General features: G+C 34.0%; 1 protein-coding gene across 2 annotated transcripts in view; it reads left to right on the top strand.

Annotated features, from left to right (window-relative positions):
• fank1 (fibronectin type III and ankyrin repeat domains 1) overlaps positions 1 to 11,791 on the top strand; it is a 16,987-nt gene extending 5,196 nt beyond the window's left edge. For both annotated transcript variants that reach the window (XM_002664034.8, XM_073918924.1), the window contains exons 4-11: positions 719 to 800; positions 2,114 to 2,188; positions 2,264 to 2,329; positions 4,556 to 4,721; positions 6,944 to 7,084; positions 9,245 to 9,322; positions 11,388 to 11,432; positions 11,517 to 11,791. In XM_002664034.8, coding sequence (XP_002664080.7) covers positions 719 to 800; positions 2,114 to 2,188; positions 2,264 to 2,329; positions 4,556 to 4,721; positions 6,944 to 7,084; positions 9,245 to 9,322; positions 11,388 to 11,432; positions 11,517 to 11,564 — 701 coding nt within the window. In that variant the 3' untranslated portion in view covers positions 11,565 to 11,791. The remainder of the gene's footprint in view (positions 1 to 718; positions 801 to 2,113; positions 2,189 to 2,263; positions 2,330 to 4,555; positions 4,722 to 6,943; positions 7,085 to 9,244; positions 9,323 to 11,387; positions 11,433 to 11,516) is intronic.
• The last annotated feature ends 5,065 nt before the right edge of the window (positions 11,792 to 16,856 follow it).

Here is a 16,856-nt window from a genome sequence, read left to right as displayed (position 1 = left end):
CTGACAATTAGCTTGTGTTGCACTTACTGTTTGTTTGACATTCTCGCCAAATTTTGATTACGCCCACGTAACCTCTGATTGGGTCGGCCCATCTCGAAACCAGTCGGCTATTGCCGATTGGGCCAATGCTTAACATTTATTATCATCATTATTATTATTATTATTATCATCATCATCATCATCATCATAATATTCACATCTTGCAAGAGATAAAAGCTGCCTGCATGTAAAAACAATACATATAAAAAACGTTATTAAAAAAAAAAACATACCGGCCCACATTTAAAAAATGGTCCGGCCCTTCTGGCATTTGCCAGAATTGCCAGATGGCCAGTCCTCCCCTGCCTGTGCTGAAGGAATGCCTGCTGTGCCAACTTTATGCCACATCTGTGCCAGAATTCGTCAAGTGGTGCTCGCTGCAGAGCCATTTGAGGAGAGGTGAGCTCCAGAGAGGGGGAGCTTAAGCTTGAGCTCCACCTTTTTTGCACTTCTTCTACGAGTGATGTCACTGGGGGTAGGGTTAGGGGTGGGGTTGGTGTACGCATTAAAACAGCTTACAGGAGGAGGAGCGACAGCTCATGCTCCCCCTCTCTGGAGCTCACCTCTCCTCAGATGGCTCTGCAGCGAGCACCCTCTCGAATTCGTTGCTACCTGGGTTTCCATTTGCAGACTCCCTCTGCTGTAAAATAAAAGTCATGTCCGACTGTGTTTTCCTCAGAGCCGCCTCTGAATGGGAAGAATCTTCACAGCGCCGTCCTCAAGACTGATGAAGTGGAGCTCTGCCGAGTGCTGCAGTCTGGGTGAGTTTATTAACACTCAAATCAACATCTAAACCAACTTCACTCAGGAGAGCTTAGGTTTATCATTCATAAATCTTGCATTCATCAGATGCCTTAACCATGAAGAACTTCTAAATGAACACAGGGATTGAACCACAGCACATGAGACGCTCAGATGTTGTAAATACTATAGTGTTTTTGAACCCTACTACAGTAAAGTACATTCATTAATCTGTTGTGGTAATTATATAGTTGCTATTGTAACCCAACAACTACAATAATGTAAACAAATGATGCAATACTGTAGTTTTATACAACTGTACTGTATATTATACTACAGTACAGCACAGTTTATTGTTGTAATGAAAATAAAGTATACCACAATATTTATCACAGTTTATCACAGGGTGTTCATGGGGTCTTGAAAGTATTAAAAGTTACAGAAGTTTAAGGCCCTTAAAGAGTATTAAAGAAAGTGATAAGTGCTATTTTACATGGAATTCATATAAATATAAAATTATATGCCAAGATTTGAATCTAATTAAATCTGTTTAGCTGTGCCTTTACTGAATGAGCACTGTGCTGCGTCCGACAGATCCTACTATTATGTTTTTCTCTTCTTCTTCATTCTTTTATATCACATTTTACCTGTTTTTATGTTTTTGAATCAGTTTTATTTTTTTGCTTTTATTTATTTATTTATTTATTTTTACTTGTTTCTTTTATTCTTGTTTATGTAAAGCACTTTGAATTGCCACTGTGTATGAAATGTGCTATATAAATAAACTTGCCTTGCCTAATCAGAAAATATTGGGATACTGTGTAGAATAGTACTATGTACTGTATATATAGTATTTACAACACTTGAGTCACTTCAGATAGTTCAGCCTGTGATAAAGCAGATTATTTTTCTTGTCACGTACTAGTATTTTTTATAAAAATCGTTTTTGATTTCTGATTCTAAATTTGAAAACATTTAGAAATCAATATCGGTATTGGCCAATTTTTCTTACAATAAGAATTAAGTAAATATACAACCTAAAATGTTCCCTATGTTACCGGTTCAAATCGAAACAGTGGCGATGAGGTCTTAAAATGTATGGAAAGAGTTTTAAAAAGGTCTTAAAAGGTATTGAATTTAACACTATGATTCCTGTCTGTCTCAATTTACTATAGTACTATATTACACTATAGTAGACTACAGTATGCTGGAGCAATCATTCATCAAGTGTTGTAAATACTATAATATATACAGTATACAGTACAGGTTCAAAAACATTATAGTATTTAATATAAATTACTATAGTTTTTTTTTTTTTTATGTGTCTTGGTAGAACGGTCACAGTAGACGTTCCTGACCGGCTGGACTACACTCCTCTCATGATGGCAGCCATAAAGGGCTTTACTAGGTAATAAAGGCTTATTCAGATATTTCTGTGCATCTGCATGTCTGTCTGTCTATTCAAGTGTGTTTTGTGTCGTAGTGGAGTTCAGATTTTGGTGCATCATGGTGCCGATGTGAGCAGAAAAAACAGCAGTGGCAAAGACAGGTGAGCCTTCCTTCCTGCATTTCTGCCTTCCTTCTTTCCTTCCTGCCTTCTTTCCTGCCTTCCTTCCTTCCTGCCTTCCTTCCTTCCTTCCTTCCTGCCTTCCTTCCTTCCTTCCTTCCTTCCGCTCATTTGGGGATCTCTCATATTATGAAAAATGACTAAATGTTTCAGTGAAAAATCTAAATTAGCAACATGTCAGACTATTTTGCAGAGCTGTTCTCAAATCTATGACCGTCTTACATTACCAGCTAATGAAAAAGTAAATAAAATAATAATAATGATAAATAGTTTATGGGTGGCACGGTGGCTCAGCCTCAGTGGTTAGCACTGTCGCCTCACAGCAAGAAGGTCGCTGGTCCTAGTCCTGGCTGTGCTCGTAGGCATTTCTGTGTAGAGTTTGCATGTTCTCCCCGTGTTGACGCGTGTTTCCTCTTGGTGCTCTGGTTTCCCCCACAGTCCAAACACATGCACTATAGGGGAATTGGATAAACTAAATTGTCTGTAGTGTGTGTATATGAGTGTGCGTGTGTGTGTGTGTGTGTGAATGTAAGAGTGTATGGGTGTTTCCCAATACTGGGTTGCACCTGGAAGGGCATTCCATGCGTAGAACATATGCTGGAATAGTTGGCTGTTCATTCTGCTGTGGCGACCTCTGAAATAGAGAGTAAACCGAAGGAAAATTAATGAATAGTTAGTGATAGCTGAAATATTGTCAGGTTTTTATTCTAGGACTGCAAGTAAAATTCACTTGTCTAGTGATGCTATTGTTTTTTTTTTTTTTGTAGCCGTAATTGTGAAACCACTAAATAATTGTCAAGTTAAATTTTGTTTCTGCCACTCTATTTGATTCCTTTGTTATAAAGTACAATATTACTATAATTTCGATGTGAGAAACTGCTGAAAAGCTGTGTGAATTGTGAAAAAGTCCATTTAAAACAAAAATTTACAATGTTTATGTTGTTAGCGCACATGGTTATCCTTTTGGTGAAAAATAAATCCATGCAAGTTAATCCACTAAAAAAATATGTAGTTTGTTTTGGTAAACTTGAGTATTTGCTTCCTCGATTTGAGAGGTGGACCTTTTCTCTTGATGTCAGTTTGACGCTTCAGCCACAATATTCTGAACCACACTCCTCAAAAAGAAAGCCCCACCCCCAGGCCCGGATTGGCTAATCGGGAGGACCGGGAGAATTCCCGGTGGGCCGGTCCGTTTTTTGGCCGCGAGGGCCGGTGTCCGTAGCTCCAGAATCTTTTGCTCTCAGCAGTCACACTTTTTAAATTTATTTATTTACTTGACCACAGCCTTTTTATTCATTATTTTACCGCAACTCTTCTCTTTTCATTTATTTTAATGATTATAAAACTCAGTTGTGTCTCCGTTTTGAACACAGCTATTGTGGTCCAGCGGTTAGCTTGTTAGGTTAAAACGCTGCGGACCCGGGTTCGGTCCTCATTAAAGTAACTTATTGTTTTCGTTTTTATTGTTAAGACATATAATACTGTTAGGGTTGTTGAACATTTTAAGTTCTAAAGCAGCTGTTTTTTTTTCAGAAAAAGACGTGATAGTGTCATTAGAAACTGATTTGGAAATGACCTTATTTTAATATAGTCAGTCGTGAACTGAGGTGGGCCGGTCTGAGGCTTGAAACTCCAGGGCTGAAAAGGTGTCCCACTCCGGCCCTGCCCACCCCTACTAAATATTCTGTTTCAGTTGGAAGTACATCAACACACTGAAAATAATGCTACATCCCATACTATATTTCCTAAAAATTATTTGGAAATAAAACTAGTATATCCAAAAAGTGTAGTATGTTGAAAGAGTTTGCCAAAGGTTCCTGGATGCTTGACTATTTCCAGAAGAAATTAGAGGTGTAGAGCCATCCATACTCTAACCCCTAATATTACTTTGTGTGTTGGACGTGAATTTGATTAAAACTACAAACTTGGGTAAAAAGTGTAAACAAACTACAAATATGGTGGTTGTGAGAAACCAAACGTCAAGTTTAATATTAAAAGTTAAAAATATTTAAATAACTTTTGCAGTGTTATCAAAAAAGTACTTACTTTCAGGATGTAGTGTATGTGCGAATTGTGACAGAGCAAAGGTCTTTCCTGTTAACACTGACTTTATATCTGAAATGGTTTTCTGAAACGGACTCTAGGTAAATCGTCAAATCGGAATTGTTACATCTGACATTTTTTTCTTTCTCTAAACTGTTGAATCAGCCTGATGTTGGCATGTTTTCATGGGCACCTGGATGTGGTGAAGCTGCTGTGTGGGTGCGGCGCGTCCTGGAGAGCTCGAGACCGGACGGGCTGCTGTTCTCTGCATTGGGCCACAGCTGGAGGACAGCTGGACATCCTGCAGTACCTCATACAGTATGGATGTGAGGTCAGAAGGTCATCAGTAGGCTAAACATATATGGCTTGGCCAAGAAAAATCAAATACACTGATTAGACAGACGTCACGTGTGTAGTCATTCAATACTGTGCATTTTTATGTATTTTGTGCTAATCTATTACAGTTTTTACTCGCAGTCCAAATTTAGCCTTGTTTTAGCAAAGTCATCTATGTTTGGATGTCTATTAAACAAACAAAACTGCTTGGTGGGATATTCAGGATACCCAAGTGACAACAAAGACAAAAAAAACACACATTTTAACTATTATTGTTAATTTAGTTAATTCACAGGGGCAGTTCACACAAAAACAAAAATTTCCTCAAGTGGTCAAACTCAAGTAGTCGTAAACTTTTATCTAGCGGTGGGGCATTATCGGCATTAACGTAAAAAATTAACGAAAAAAATAAATCGGCGTTAAGCTATTCTCAAAGTTGGGTTTGGAGCTGGGTCTACTCTACGCAAGCTATAATGACTACCTTGATATTTTAACGCGGATGTATACCAGGCCGGTGAACCGTCTGACAAAAAAGTGCCCTTCTGAATCAAACCAGCAGGATGCCCTTCTGAATCTTTCACTTACTTCGAACACACTACTGACTACACTTACATCTGTAATCTAGTTATTTGCCTTAATAGAAAATTATATAATTAAGGTGTTTACATGAAGAGCTTTCATGTAAGAGTTTCCTGTAGTTTTTGGTGACTTTAACAGCAGTTCGGCAGTTTCACTTTCATTCATGTCCCCGTGGCAAACTGGGGTATTATGCTGTGTTCACTCAGATGTGAAACGAGCAGATAAATCGCGATATTCGCTCGTAAATAGCCGCGTGAATATTTGAGTTTGCTTGCTTCATTCACGTGTCAAATCTGCTTCGTTCGCGCATCAAATTCACTTCAGAACAGCTTCTGTTTGCGTCATGTGCAGGGCTTCTGTCTGCCCGGTGACTGTAGCTTCGTTGCGAAATGGCTAACACAGATTTTTTTGAGCAAATAACAGTGTTTATGTGCTTTATGTAGACTGAAAAACAGGGTCGATACGTTTAGGGTCGTGTCTGAGTCCACTAGATGCTTTCATAGGTGCACCAGCCCTGTGAGCTCATAAACTTTCAGAAGCCATCCCTGGATGATGGAGGCTTTCAGCGGTGCTTCTGACTGAGCCAAGCCCAGTTTGATGAACTGTTGTCGGTGTCGGCTGGAGGATTTCCCCCGGGACACCAACACCAGGCGCCACGTCACAATAACACCCCCACAAGAGCAAGCTCCTGATTGGTTAACACTGTGCGAATGTCCGCTTAAGATTTTTGAACTCGAGCGATTCGCTTCAAACTCTTCAAACGCTCAATTCCTGCCACGCCATTCGCGAGAATCGCGTCATTCGCGCCACGCCATTCGCAAGTATCATGCCTATTTGCGCGTGAGAGTGTTGTGGAATTTAATAGCGCACGCCGAATGGAAAGAAAAAAACTTCCGCATTTTGCAATGTGTGTGTGTGTGTGGTTCTTTACTGTGTGTGGATCTTGTCCGAAAATATGGCGAAAAGTCCTACATGACGGTAATAGTTTCATTGTATTGTTTACTTTAATAATGCCACTAATATCTGCATACTCCACATGTCCTAATGCCATATCTGTTTAGTTCAGTTCTGACTTTAGTCGGATTAAGGTGATCAAAAATCGCTGTTTGGAGCTTATGTTGGTCTACAGTTCAATATTCATGTTTAACTGAATAAACAGTTGATAAACACAAGCACATCTTATTGAACATCATTTATTTTCATCACCAATTATCATAGTAGAACAGTTACTCAAGCAGTTTGTGATGCATTTTGGAAACAGGAGATGAGCCCCTGGTCTTATGCGCCACCTGGCTTGAGAAAGCCGTTCTCAAAGACTTGCTTTTAGTCATTATTTGGGTAGCACACATATTCTGAATGCCTTCGGCAGAGTTCAAATGAGCCGTTTTAATCTAGATTAATTTTAAGATTACAGTGAGATTAATCTAGATTTTAAAAACAAATCTCTGCCCACCTATACTATTATCATTTTCTGTTGAACACAAAACAAGATGTTCTGATTGTTGGAAAAACTATACTATGGAGATCAATGGCTGATTTTTTCCCCAGTTTATTTCAAGATGTCCCAAAAATGACTTTTCCTACAAAAAATGTTAGAGAAAGAGGAACATGCTATTACCTGATGTTCTCCTGTTTCAGGTCAATGTGCAGGACAACATCGCGTGGACGCCGCTCATGATCGTGTCGGTCATTACTGGAGATCCGGCTGTGGCTTCACTGTTGATCAGCGCTGGAGCCGATGTCAATGTGCAGGACAGAGACGGGAAAACACCACTGATGGTCAGAACTCAAACATTGCTCACTTCATCTGTGTGTGTTTAGCTGGTGCTGCTTCTCATACTTTTTTTGATCAAGTGACGTGCATATTAAATTATATTATTAGATTAGATTATACCCTGTTTACAAAATGTAAAGTAAGTCCCTGATGTTTCTAGAGTGTGAATGTGAAGTTTCAGCACAAAATCCACAAATAATGTTTTATTTGGCCAAAATCATTTAAATTCAAATGAGATTGTGCTCTTTTCAGAAGAGGGCGGAGCTACAAATGCCTATGAGTCAGCATAGTGGCAGATTCAGAAGCCTTATGCCGAGTTCAGACTGCATGATTTTCAAACTAGCCGTGTCACAGATGTTTTCACACTGCATGACTATCTGGGCTAGCGTTTCATCGCTGCTTTGTTTACACTGCAAGATGGTTCGGCGACATGGACATTCACATTGCATGACTTTACTATAGGGAGAATCACCGACAACTTCGTCCAAACTACGTCTCACAGCCAAAAACATGTAGTATGTCTTTTGTTATTAACTACATAATGAGAAAGAAGACTGTAATGGGGTAGAACATGTACATGTTTGCTCACCTGGGTTAAAGGGAATTAGCCATTTCTCCTCAACGTTGATAATAAACTCATTTCTTTCTGTATGAAACGTCAAACAGACACGGTTGCTCCTGAGTCCTGTCAAACCTCCACTAGTTTTTCCTCCATTTCGTGGGTCCAAATAAACTGAAAAAGAGCGCTTTTAACTTCTTCGCCAGCCTCCCGCTGGCCTGCAGCAGGTATACACACACGCACACACAAGTGAATGCTGCTCTCTCATTGGCTGTAGGTGATCGCTGATGTTATTTTCAGTCAAAACTCAATTCACACGGCATGATTTGAATCGCCGACAGCTCCAGATATTTAGCATGCCAAATATCTCACAGGCATCGGCGACTCATCGGCGATTCTCTCAGATCGCGTCTTTGAAAGTTCATACTGTGTGATTGTCACTCACGTGCACGAGCAGCGTGCTTCAGGCTGTGATTTCAGGCATTTGTCGGCGATTTCTCAAAACCTGTCGGCGAGCCAAAATTGGGGCTAAAATCACGTAGTCTGAACTAGGCATTAGAAGGCAGTCTATGGAGACTGCCGTGTTCATTTGAGCATCCTAAAAATCCACATTTATAATCTTATTAGTCGCTGACATTATCTTCAGCAGGATAAAACTTTGATGGCAGACGGCTGCTTCTTACTCGGGTGATGGTTACTAGTGGGCAAGGCTTCCCCCCTCTAATAACAACTGCAAATAGACAATGTCATTCAAAGTGTTTCTGCAGACTGTTTTTATAATGATTATAAAAAATATAATTAATAAATTTTACCATTTAGAGGCTGGATATATTCCCACTGTGTTTAACCCCTTGTGAAAAAGATTTTAAATAATAGGTCACCTTTAACATAAAGCTTAAAATAAAATGTCCCGTCTTTCGGATGAGATGTTAAACCGAGGTCCTGACTCTCTGTGGTTGTTAAAAATCCTAGGTTGTCTTTCGAAAAAGAGTAGGGGTTTACACCGGCATCAAATTTACCCACTGGCCTCTGTCCATCATGGCCCAATATCATAGTTGGCTTCATCATTCTGTCTCCTCTACACCAATCAGCTGGTGTGTGGTGTGCGATCTGGCGCAAAATGGCTGCCGTCGCGTTATCCAGGTGGATGCCGCACACTGGTGGTGGATGAGGAGATTCTTCCCAATGTGTAAAGCGCTTTGAGTGCCCAGAAAAGAGCTATATAAATGTAAGGAGTTAGTTAGTTAGTTAAAAATCATAACAGCACATAAAATAGAACATAATAGTATACATACATTCTTCTTCTTATGATCTTGAGCACTTAAACTTTACTACTTGCTGTGATGTAAAAACAAACAAACAAACAAACAAACAAGCTGATTGATAAAGATGTACATCACTTAGATGTAACAAAAAAAATATTAAGTTTCTTATTTTTGTGCACTTTTATCCTTATAATTGTTGGATATTTTCATTGTCTTAAGGATGTGTAATTTTCAAAATTGCATTTTGGTAGTTTACACATGCACAATCATCATGTCTGTTTGAAATCAAGCAAAGGATTTTATGTATTCAAGTAAATGACTGTGTATGAATTGTCTTGCAGGTTGCTGTGCTGAATAACTATGAGCATCTGGTTCAGATCCTGCTGAAGAAAGGAGCTGATCCAAACATTCAGAATAAGGTCAGAACTTCCTAAAATCAGACATTTTCAAAAAAAAAAATATATATATATGGCATTAAAAAAATGTATCTACTTTAAAACGATTTAAAAAAAAGAAAAAGAAAAAAAGAGTTTTCATTATTAAAAAATTTAAATAATTATATTATAAAAATAAAAAAAATATTATTATAAAAAACAAAAATTATATATTTATATTGAAGTCTAAATTATTTTTTTTCTCAAATAATTCTCAAATGATGTTTAATAGTCCAAGGAACTTTTTACAGTATTTCCAATAATATATGTTTTTTCATAGTTTGGCTGGGATTAAAAACTATTTTACGGTCTATATTATTAGGCTATTAATAGTTTTAATAACTCATTTCTAATAACTTTCTTTTATCATGATGACAGCACATAATATTTGACTAGATATTTTTCAAAGTACTAATATTCAGCTTAAAATAACATTTAAAGGCTTAACTAGGTTAATTAGATTAATTAGGCAAGTCATTGTATAACAGTGGTTTGTTCTGTAGACAAATATTGCTTAAGGGGACTAATAATACTGACCTTAAAATTATTATTATTATTTTTTTTATTAAAACTGCTTTTGTTCTTGCAGAAATAAAACAAATAAGACTTTCTCCAGAAGAACAAAATATATAGGAAATAGTGTGAAAAATTCCTTGCTCTGTTCAACATCATTTGGGAAACATTTGAATAAGAAAAAAAATGTATAAAAATAATTCTTACTTCAACTGTGTATACAGTCGAAACCAGAAGTTTACATACACTCTAAAAAAGGAACAACCATTTTTTTAAAGATGATGGTAAATCATACAAAACGTTTACTATTATAGGTCTGTTAGGATTAAATAAATCATTTATATTTGCTAAATGCCAGAATAATGAGAGAATAATGAGAATTATAAAAGTTTACACACATTTCCTTTGTATTTTTTTAGCTTTGCTTTTAAACTGTATAACTTTGGTCAAATGTTTTGGGAATCCTTATACAAGCTTCTCACAATAGTTTGAAGGAATTTTGGCCCATTCCTCCTGACAGAATTGGTGTAACTGAGTCAGATTTGTTGGCTGTCTTGCTCGCACAAGCTTTTTCAACTCTGCCCACAAATTTTCTATAGGATTGAGTTCAGGGCTTTGTGATGGCCACTCCAAAACATTCCCTCTGTTGTCCTTAAAGCACATTTTCACTAATTTGGCAGTATGCTTAGGGTCATGGTCTGTTTGGCAGACCCATTTGTGGCCAAGTTTTAATTTCCTGGCTGATATCTTGAGATGTTGCTTCAGTATTTCTACATAATGTTCTTTCTTCATGATGCCATCTATGCTGTGAAGTGGACCAGTCCCTCCTGCAGCAAAACAGCCCCACAACATGATGCTGCCGCCCCCATACTTCACAGTTAGGATGGTGTTCCTGGCTTGTAAGCTTTCCCCTTTGTCCTCCAAATGTAACACTGGTCATTATGGCCAAACAGTTCAATCTTAGTTCCATCAGACCACAGGACATGTCTCCAAAAATTAGTCTTTTTCCCAGTGTCATTTAGCGAATTGTAATCTGGCTTTGTTGTTGATTCTGGCTTGTTGATTTCTCCATGTTGTCACACAAGGAAGCAGTGTGTTTGAGGTTTTCCTTAAATACTGTTCTACAGTTGTGCCTCCAATTAACTCAAATGTTGTCAATTAGCCAATCAGAAACTTCCAAAACCTTGACATCATCATCTGAGCTTTTTCAGAGGCAGAATAATCTTATTGTGTGTAAACTTGACTTTCAAGAAATGTTATAACAATTTCTCAAAAATCTCTCTCTTAATATTCTGCTATTAAGCAGAACAGAAACAAATCTGATAATCCTAACTAACCTAAAAGAGAAAAAGGTTAGTCACTTTAACATCTGACTATTTTTTTAAATGGTTATGCACCTTTTTATACAGTCTATGTAAACTTCAGGTTTCAACTGTATATATAAACTTTTTTTTTGGGGAAATCAATAACATTTTCCTCTGGTTATAAAACTGTATCCTGTATTCATTAATCTGACCAGTCTATTTCTCTGCTTCAGTGTGGAGTTAGTGCTCTGGAGATGGCCAAAGCATTCGACAGGCAGGTAAATCCACACGTTTCATTAATCAACTTGGCCATCACCACTTTAAACTGTTGAAATATGACCTACATTGATTTTTTCTTTCAGAATATCATCAGTTTATTGGAGGACGAGGAGTCCGAGAGGCCAAAATAAAGAAAGAAATAACAGAAAGGTTTTATAAACGACTTTATTAGCGCCGGCCTTTATGCAGACCGTTCAACATACGGTATCTGATTTCACATTTCATGATTAATCAAAGACTCATCATTATAAAAAAAGCAAGTTTACACCCGTGACACTACAGAAAACGAACATTACATGAGCAGATTTACTGAATGCAGATACAACATGTGAATAAAGGATAACTGTGGTTAAAACAAGCAAAGGCAGTGACATAGAGATGTACCGTCATAATCATCTGTAATGCACTGTGTGGTTTAACACTGTAGAAAAGGCAACAAGACACTTCAGACGCCGCCGTGTTCGCTAATACAGTAAATAAAGATGATTTTACAATGTAAACACTGAGATATAACGGCACTCATAGGGTGTCCAGTATATACAGGCCTGAATGACCCACGGTTCAGATCAGAAATGGCTCAGTGGCGGTCAATGGGTCACACTTCACAATAAGGTTTCATTAGTTAATGTCAATACATTCACTAACATGAACTAGTTATAAATACAATACTTGTGCAGCATTTATTAATCATAGCTTGCATTATTAAAATCCATATTCATAACCATTAGTTGATTCACTTTGAGTTAACATGAACTAACAATAAACAAATTTGATGAATAAATACTTTAATTAATGTATTGTTGATTGTTTGTTTGTTAGTAAATACATTAACTAACATTACCTATTACAATCTTATTGTAAAGTGTCACCGTAAAATGAATTGATATCAGTGCCAAACAACAACCTTTTACTTCACCCGCCATTGGAGGTGAAATTTACCAACCATATAATCAGAAACACGTATTTTAGCCCATTCCAATGATTTAGCATTTTAATACACTACTGTTTATAACTTTGAGGTCAGGACATTTTTTATATTTTTACTTTCAATAAACAAAAGTGCATTTAAAAAAATAAAAATGAAATGAAATTTAAATATTTAGATGATTTAAGTCCTCAGAAATAGCCAAATATTGACATATCCTAAATTAAAAAATGAGAACGAAAACATTTTAATGTTAAAAAAGAAAATTTTCCACCATAAATATATCAGAAATTAATTTTTGATTACAAATATGGTTTAATTTAATTTGGACAACTTTAAAAGCAATTTTCTCAATATTTAGATGTTTTTGAGCCCTCAGATTATGCTGAATATTCTGCATTTAAAAACGAGAATGAAAACATTTTAATGTTAAAGATTTTATTTAATTGAAAATGTTGTTTAAATAATTTATTTAAAGAGTTGATTTTGTAAATTTTCCACCATAATTATATTAAAACTTTTTTTTCATTGTAATATGAATTGTTAAGAATTTACTTTGAACTTTATGAAACATTTTTATTGACATATTTAGATGTTTTTGAAGCCCCAGATTCCAAATTTTCTAACAGTTGTGTATGAGCCAAATATTGACATATCCTGCAATATATTGTTTTTTATTTAATTGAAAATGTCTTTTTCTTTCAGAACTTTGAATACATCAAAGAGTTGGTTTTGTAATTTTCTACATAATTTTTGTAAATTTCCCACCATAAATATATATCGAAACGTAATTTTTGATAAGTAATATGCATTGCTAAGAATTTAGTTTTAAAAACTTTAAAAGCAATTTTCTGAATATTTAGATGTTTTTGAACCCTCAGATTCCAGATTTTTTAATATTAATAGTGCATTTAAAAGACGAGAATGAAAACATTTTTTCAATTGAAAATTTAGTTTAAATGTTTAAATGATTCATTGGAGAGTTGGTTTAGTAATTTCCTACATTATATTGTAAATTTTCCACCATAAATATATAATAAATAAATTTTTAATTAGAACAACATTTGGACAACTTTAAAAGCGATTTTCTGAATATTTAGATGTTTTAAACTCTTAGATTCCAGATTTTCTAATAGTGGTGTGACAGCCAAATATCATCATATCCTGCAATAAAAAAAAAGAAAAGAAAATGAAAACATTTAATGTTTTAAAATAATTAATTTAATTGATTTTGGTTAAATGTTGTTTTTTAGAACTTAAACTTTAATACTTTTATTTGAAAATATGCATTTAAAAAATGAAAATGAAAACATTTATAGGTCACAAAAGATTTTATCTAATTGAAAATGTTTAAATGATTTAATCAAAGAGTTGATTTTGTAAATTTCTCACCATAATTATATCAAAACTTTTTGTTTTTGTTTTTGATTGGTATATGGAACAATATACCATAAAAACTTTATGGAACAATGTTATCTGAATATTTAGATGTTTTTGAAGCCCCAGATTCCAGATTTACTAATAGTTGTGAATGAGCCAAATAATGACATATCCTGCATTTTTTTTTTTTATCTAATAGAAAATGCTGTTTTTTAGACCTTTGGGTTCATTAAGGAGTTGGTGTTTGTAATTTTCCACATCATTTTTGTCAACTTCCCACCATAAATATATCAAAACCTAACTTTTGATTTGTAATACGCATTGCTAAGAATTTAGTTTCGACAACCTTAAAAATAATTTTGTGAATATGTAGATGTTTTTGAACCCTCAGATTCTAGATTTTCCAATAGTGGCATACCAGTCAAATATCGACAACCTGCATTTAAAAAATGAGAATGAAAACATTTTAACGTTAAAAAAGATTTGATTTAATTAAAAATCTTGTTTAAATGATTCATAAAAGAGTTGGTTTTGTAATTTCCGACATCAATTAGAACATTTTCCACCATTAATATATAATAAATTTACTTTTGATTAGTAAAATGCATTGCTAAGAATTTAGTTTGGACAGCTTTAAAAGTGATTTCCTAAATATTTAGATGTTTTATTAAATGTATTACTATTTAGTTGAAAAGGTTGCTTTTAGTTGGATTTAAATTTGAAATCTTCTACATCATTTTTGTAAAATTTCATCCATTAACATATCAAAACTTGAACATTTTGACAAAGAATATGATTTGTATATGAAATATGATTTAATTTGGACAACTTTAAAAAACATTTTCAGAATATTTTAATGTTTTTGAATTCTCAGATTATAGATTTTCTAATTGTGGTATATCAGCCAAATATTGACATGTCCTGCATTAAAAAAAAAGAAAAAAAAACATTTTAAGGTTCAAAAATTATTTTATTTAATTGAACTTTAAAAGCAATTTTATCTGAATATTTAGATATTTTTGAACCAGATTCCAGATTTTCTAATAGTTGTATATCAGCCAAATATTGACAAATCCTAACAAACTACACATCAATGGAAAGCTTATTTTATTCAGCGTTTTTTTTTTAAATACACCCTTATTACTGGTTTTGTAACCCAATGCCGCACATTAGAATAATGTCTGAAGGATCATGTGACAATGAAGACTGAGGAATGATGCTTAAAATTCAGATTTGCGTCAAGTATTAAATTACATTTTATAATATATTCACAGAAAATATTTACTTGGAAAAGGAAAAAAAATATTACAATATTTATTGCATGTCCAATCAAATAAAATAAGCCTTTGAAATTCATTTAAAATTCCTACAGACCTTTAAAGTTGTAATAGTAGTGTATATGTTTTGAGTCTTCGCTCTATTATGTCTTTGTTTACAATCTTTTCCATCACTATGCATGAAACTCCAAAGTAACAATTCAACTGAACCATTTACTGTGCTGTAGTTCCCACAAAACCAAACTAACTTGACCACTTGCTCCACAACATTTCTAAAATGTTTTTCCCCCACATCCTATTCTCTTAGTGCAGTGTTTTGTGCCCCTGACCAATCTCCCATGATCCTCTGCCAGCGAGTTTGTGGAAAACCAAAGAGATTGAGGGAATATTTGGGATTCATGTGTCTGTTTTCATTAAGCACAGTTCAGTTACAACTCTGCATCTGGCTACATTATTATAAGTGGAAATTAAAGAAAATCCTTAAGAGCATGAATGTAGTTTGTTTTCATTTTTGGCCACGATAACTCTGTTTCAGAGGATGAGTGTGGAAATATGGCTGGATGAAGATGAAATCAGGGTTTCTGGCTCTTGCTGGTGAGCACATGTCTCAGTAAATGTCTGAGAAAACATTCTTCAGATATATTACTGCATCTGTGTCCGTCTGTCTTTACGATCAGCTTTCAAATCAACAAAAGGTTGAAACTTGAAGCTTGTAATGCGCTACACATTTTTTTTCATGCAAAAAAAAAAAAAAAGAAAAGAAAAGATAGATGAGTGTATACTTAATTGAAGAGAATTTGAGATATATTTTTTAACGTTTAAGATTTTAACGTGAATTCCAGATCATATTTCATAAAAAAGAACTCAAATAAATAAAATAAATAAAAGTAATGTAGAAATTTTTTCTTACAACAGTGAAGCCGGTTTGAAGGATTATTTTGATCACTGAAATGCGGTAATATTAAAGGTGATTTTTAAAAATGTATTTAGCATAATAGATTGTATATTTTAAACATAACAACACACACACACACACACACACACACACACACACACACACACACACACACACACACACACATATATATATATATATATATATATATATATATATATATATATATTAGACTTTGTTTGTCTATTATTCTTATGGCTTGTATTATATACTTAAAAATAAATTATATACTGTAAATTAGAACTTAAAAATATAAATTTTGGGGGGGTGGGGGGGTGGGAAATGTTTTACATTAATGAGAATATGAGCGGAGGAAATCCCTAAAATTTTATTAAATTTAATTGATAAAATAAAATATTGAATAAAATAAAATAATAATAATAATAATAATATATATATATATATATATATATATATATATATATATATATATATATATATATATAAAATAAAAATACTTACAATAAAATAAATTTAAAAATAAATAAAAAATATAAAATTGATAAAATAAAACAATATAAAATGAGTTATAAAATAAAATAAAAGTAACTAAAATAAAATAGGAGTGAATGATGAACTGAAGCATTTTTGTTTCGTGAGATTCACCCTTAAAAACACTGGCTTTCTGTTAAATCACGGATTGATTTTGATTTTATTGTTATTATTATTATTATTATTATTATTATTATTATTATTATTATTAATATTATTATTATTAAATTTTTATGCACATTTTAACAATAATATATATATATATATATATATATATATATATATATATATATATATATATATATATATATATATATATTTTTTTTTTTTTAATTACACTAATTTGATATGAGTGGAGGATATCCCTAAAATAAAACAAGACAAAATAAAATAA

Source organism: Danio rerio, chromosome 12 (assembly GCF_049306965.1).
Source record: "Danio rerio strain Tuebingen ecotype United States chromosome 12, GRCz12tu, whole genome shotgun sequence".
Taxonomy (NCBI): Eukaryota; Metazoa; Chordata; class Actinopteri; order Cypriniformes; family Danionidae; genus Danio; species Danio rerio.
Note: the sequence above shows the minus strand (reverse complement) of the source record. Positions and strands in the feature narration are given on the sequence as shown.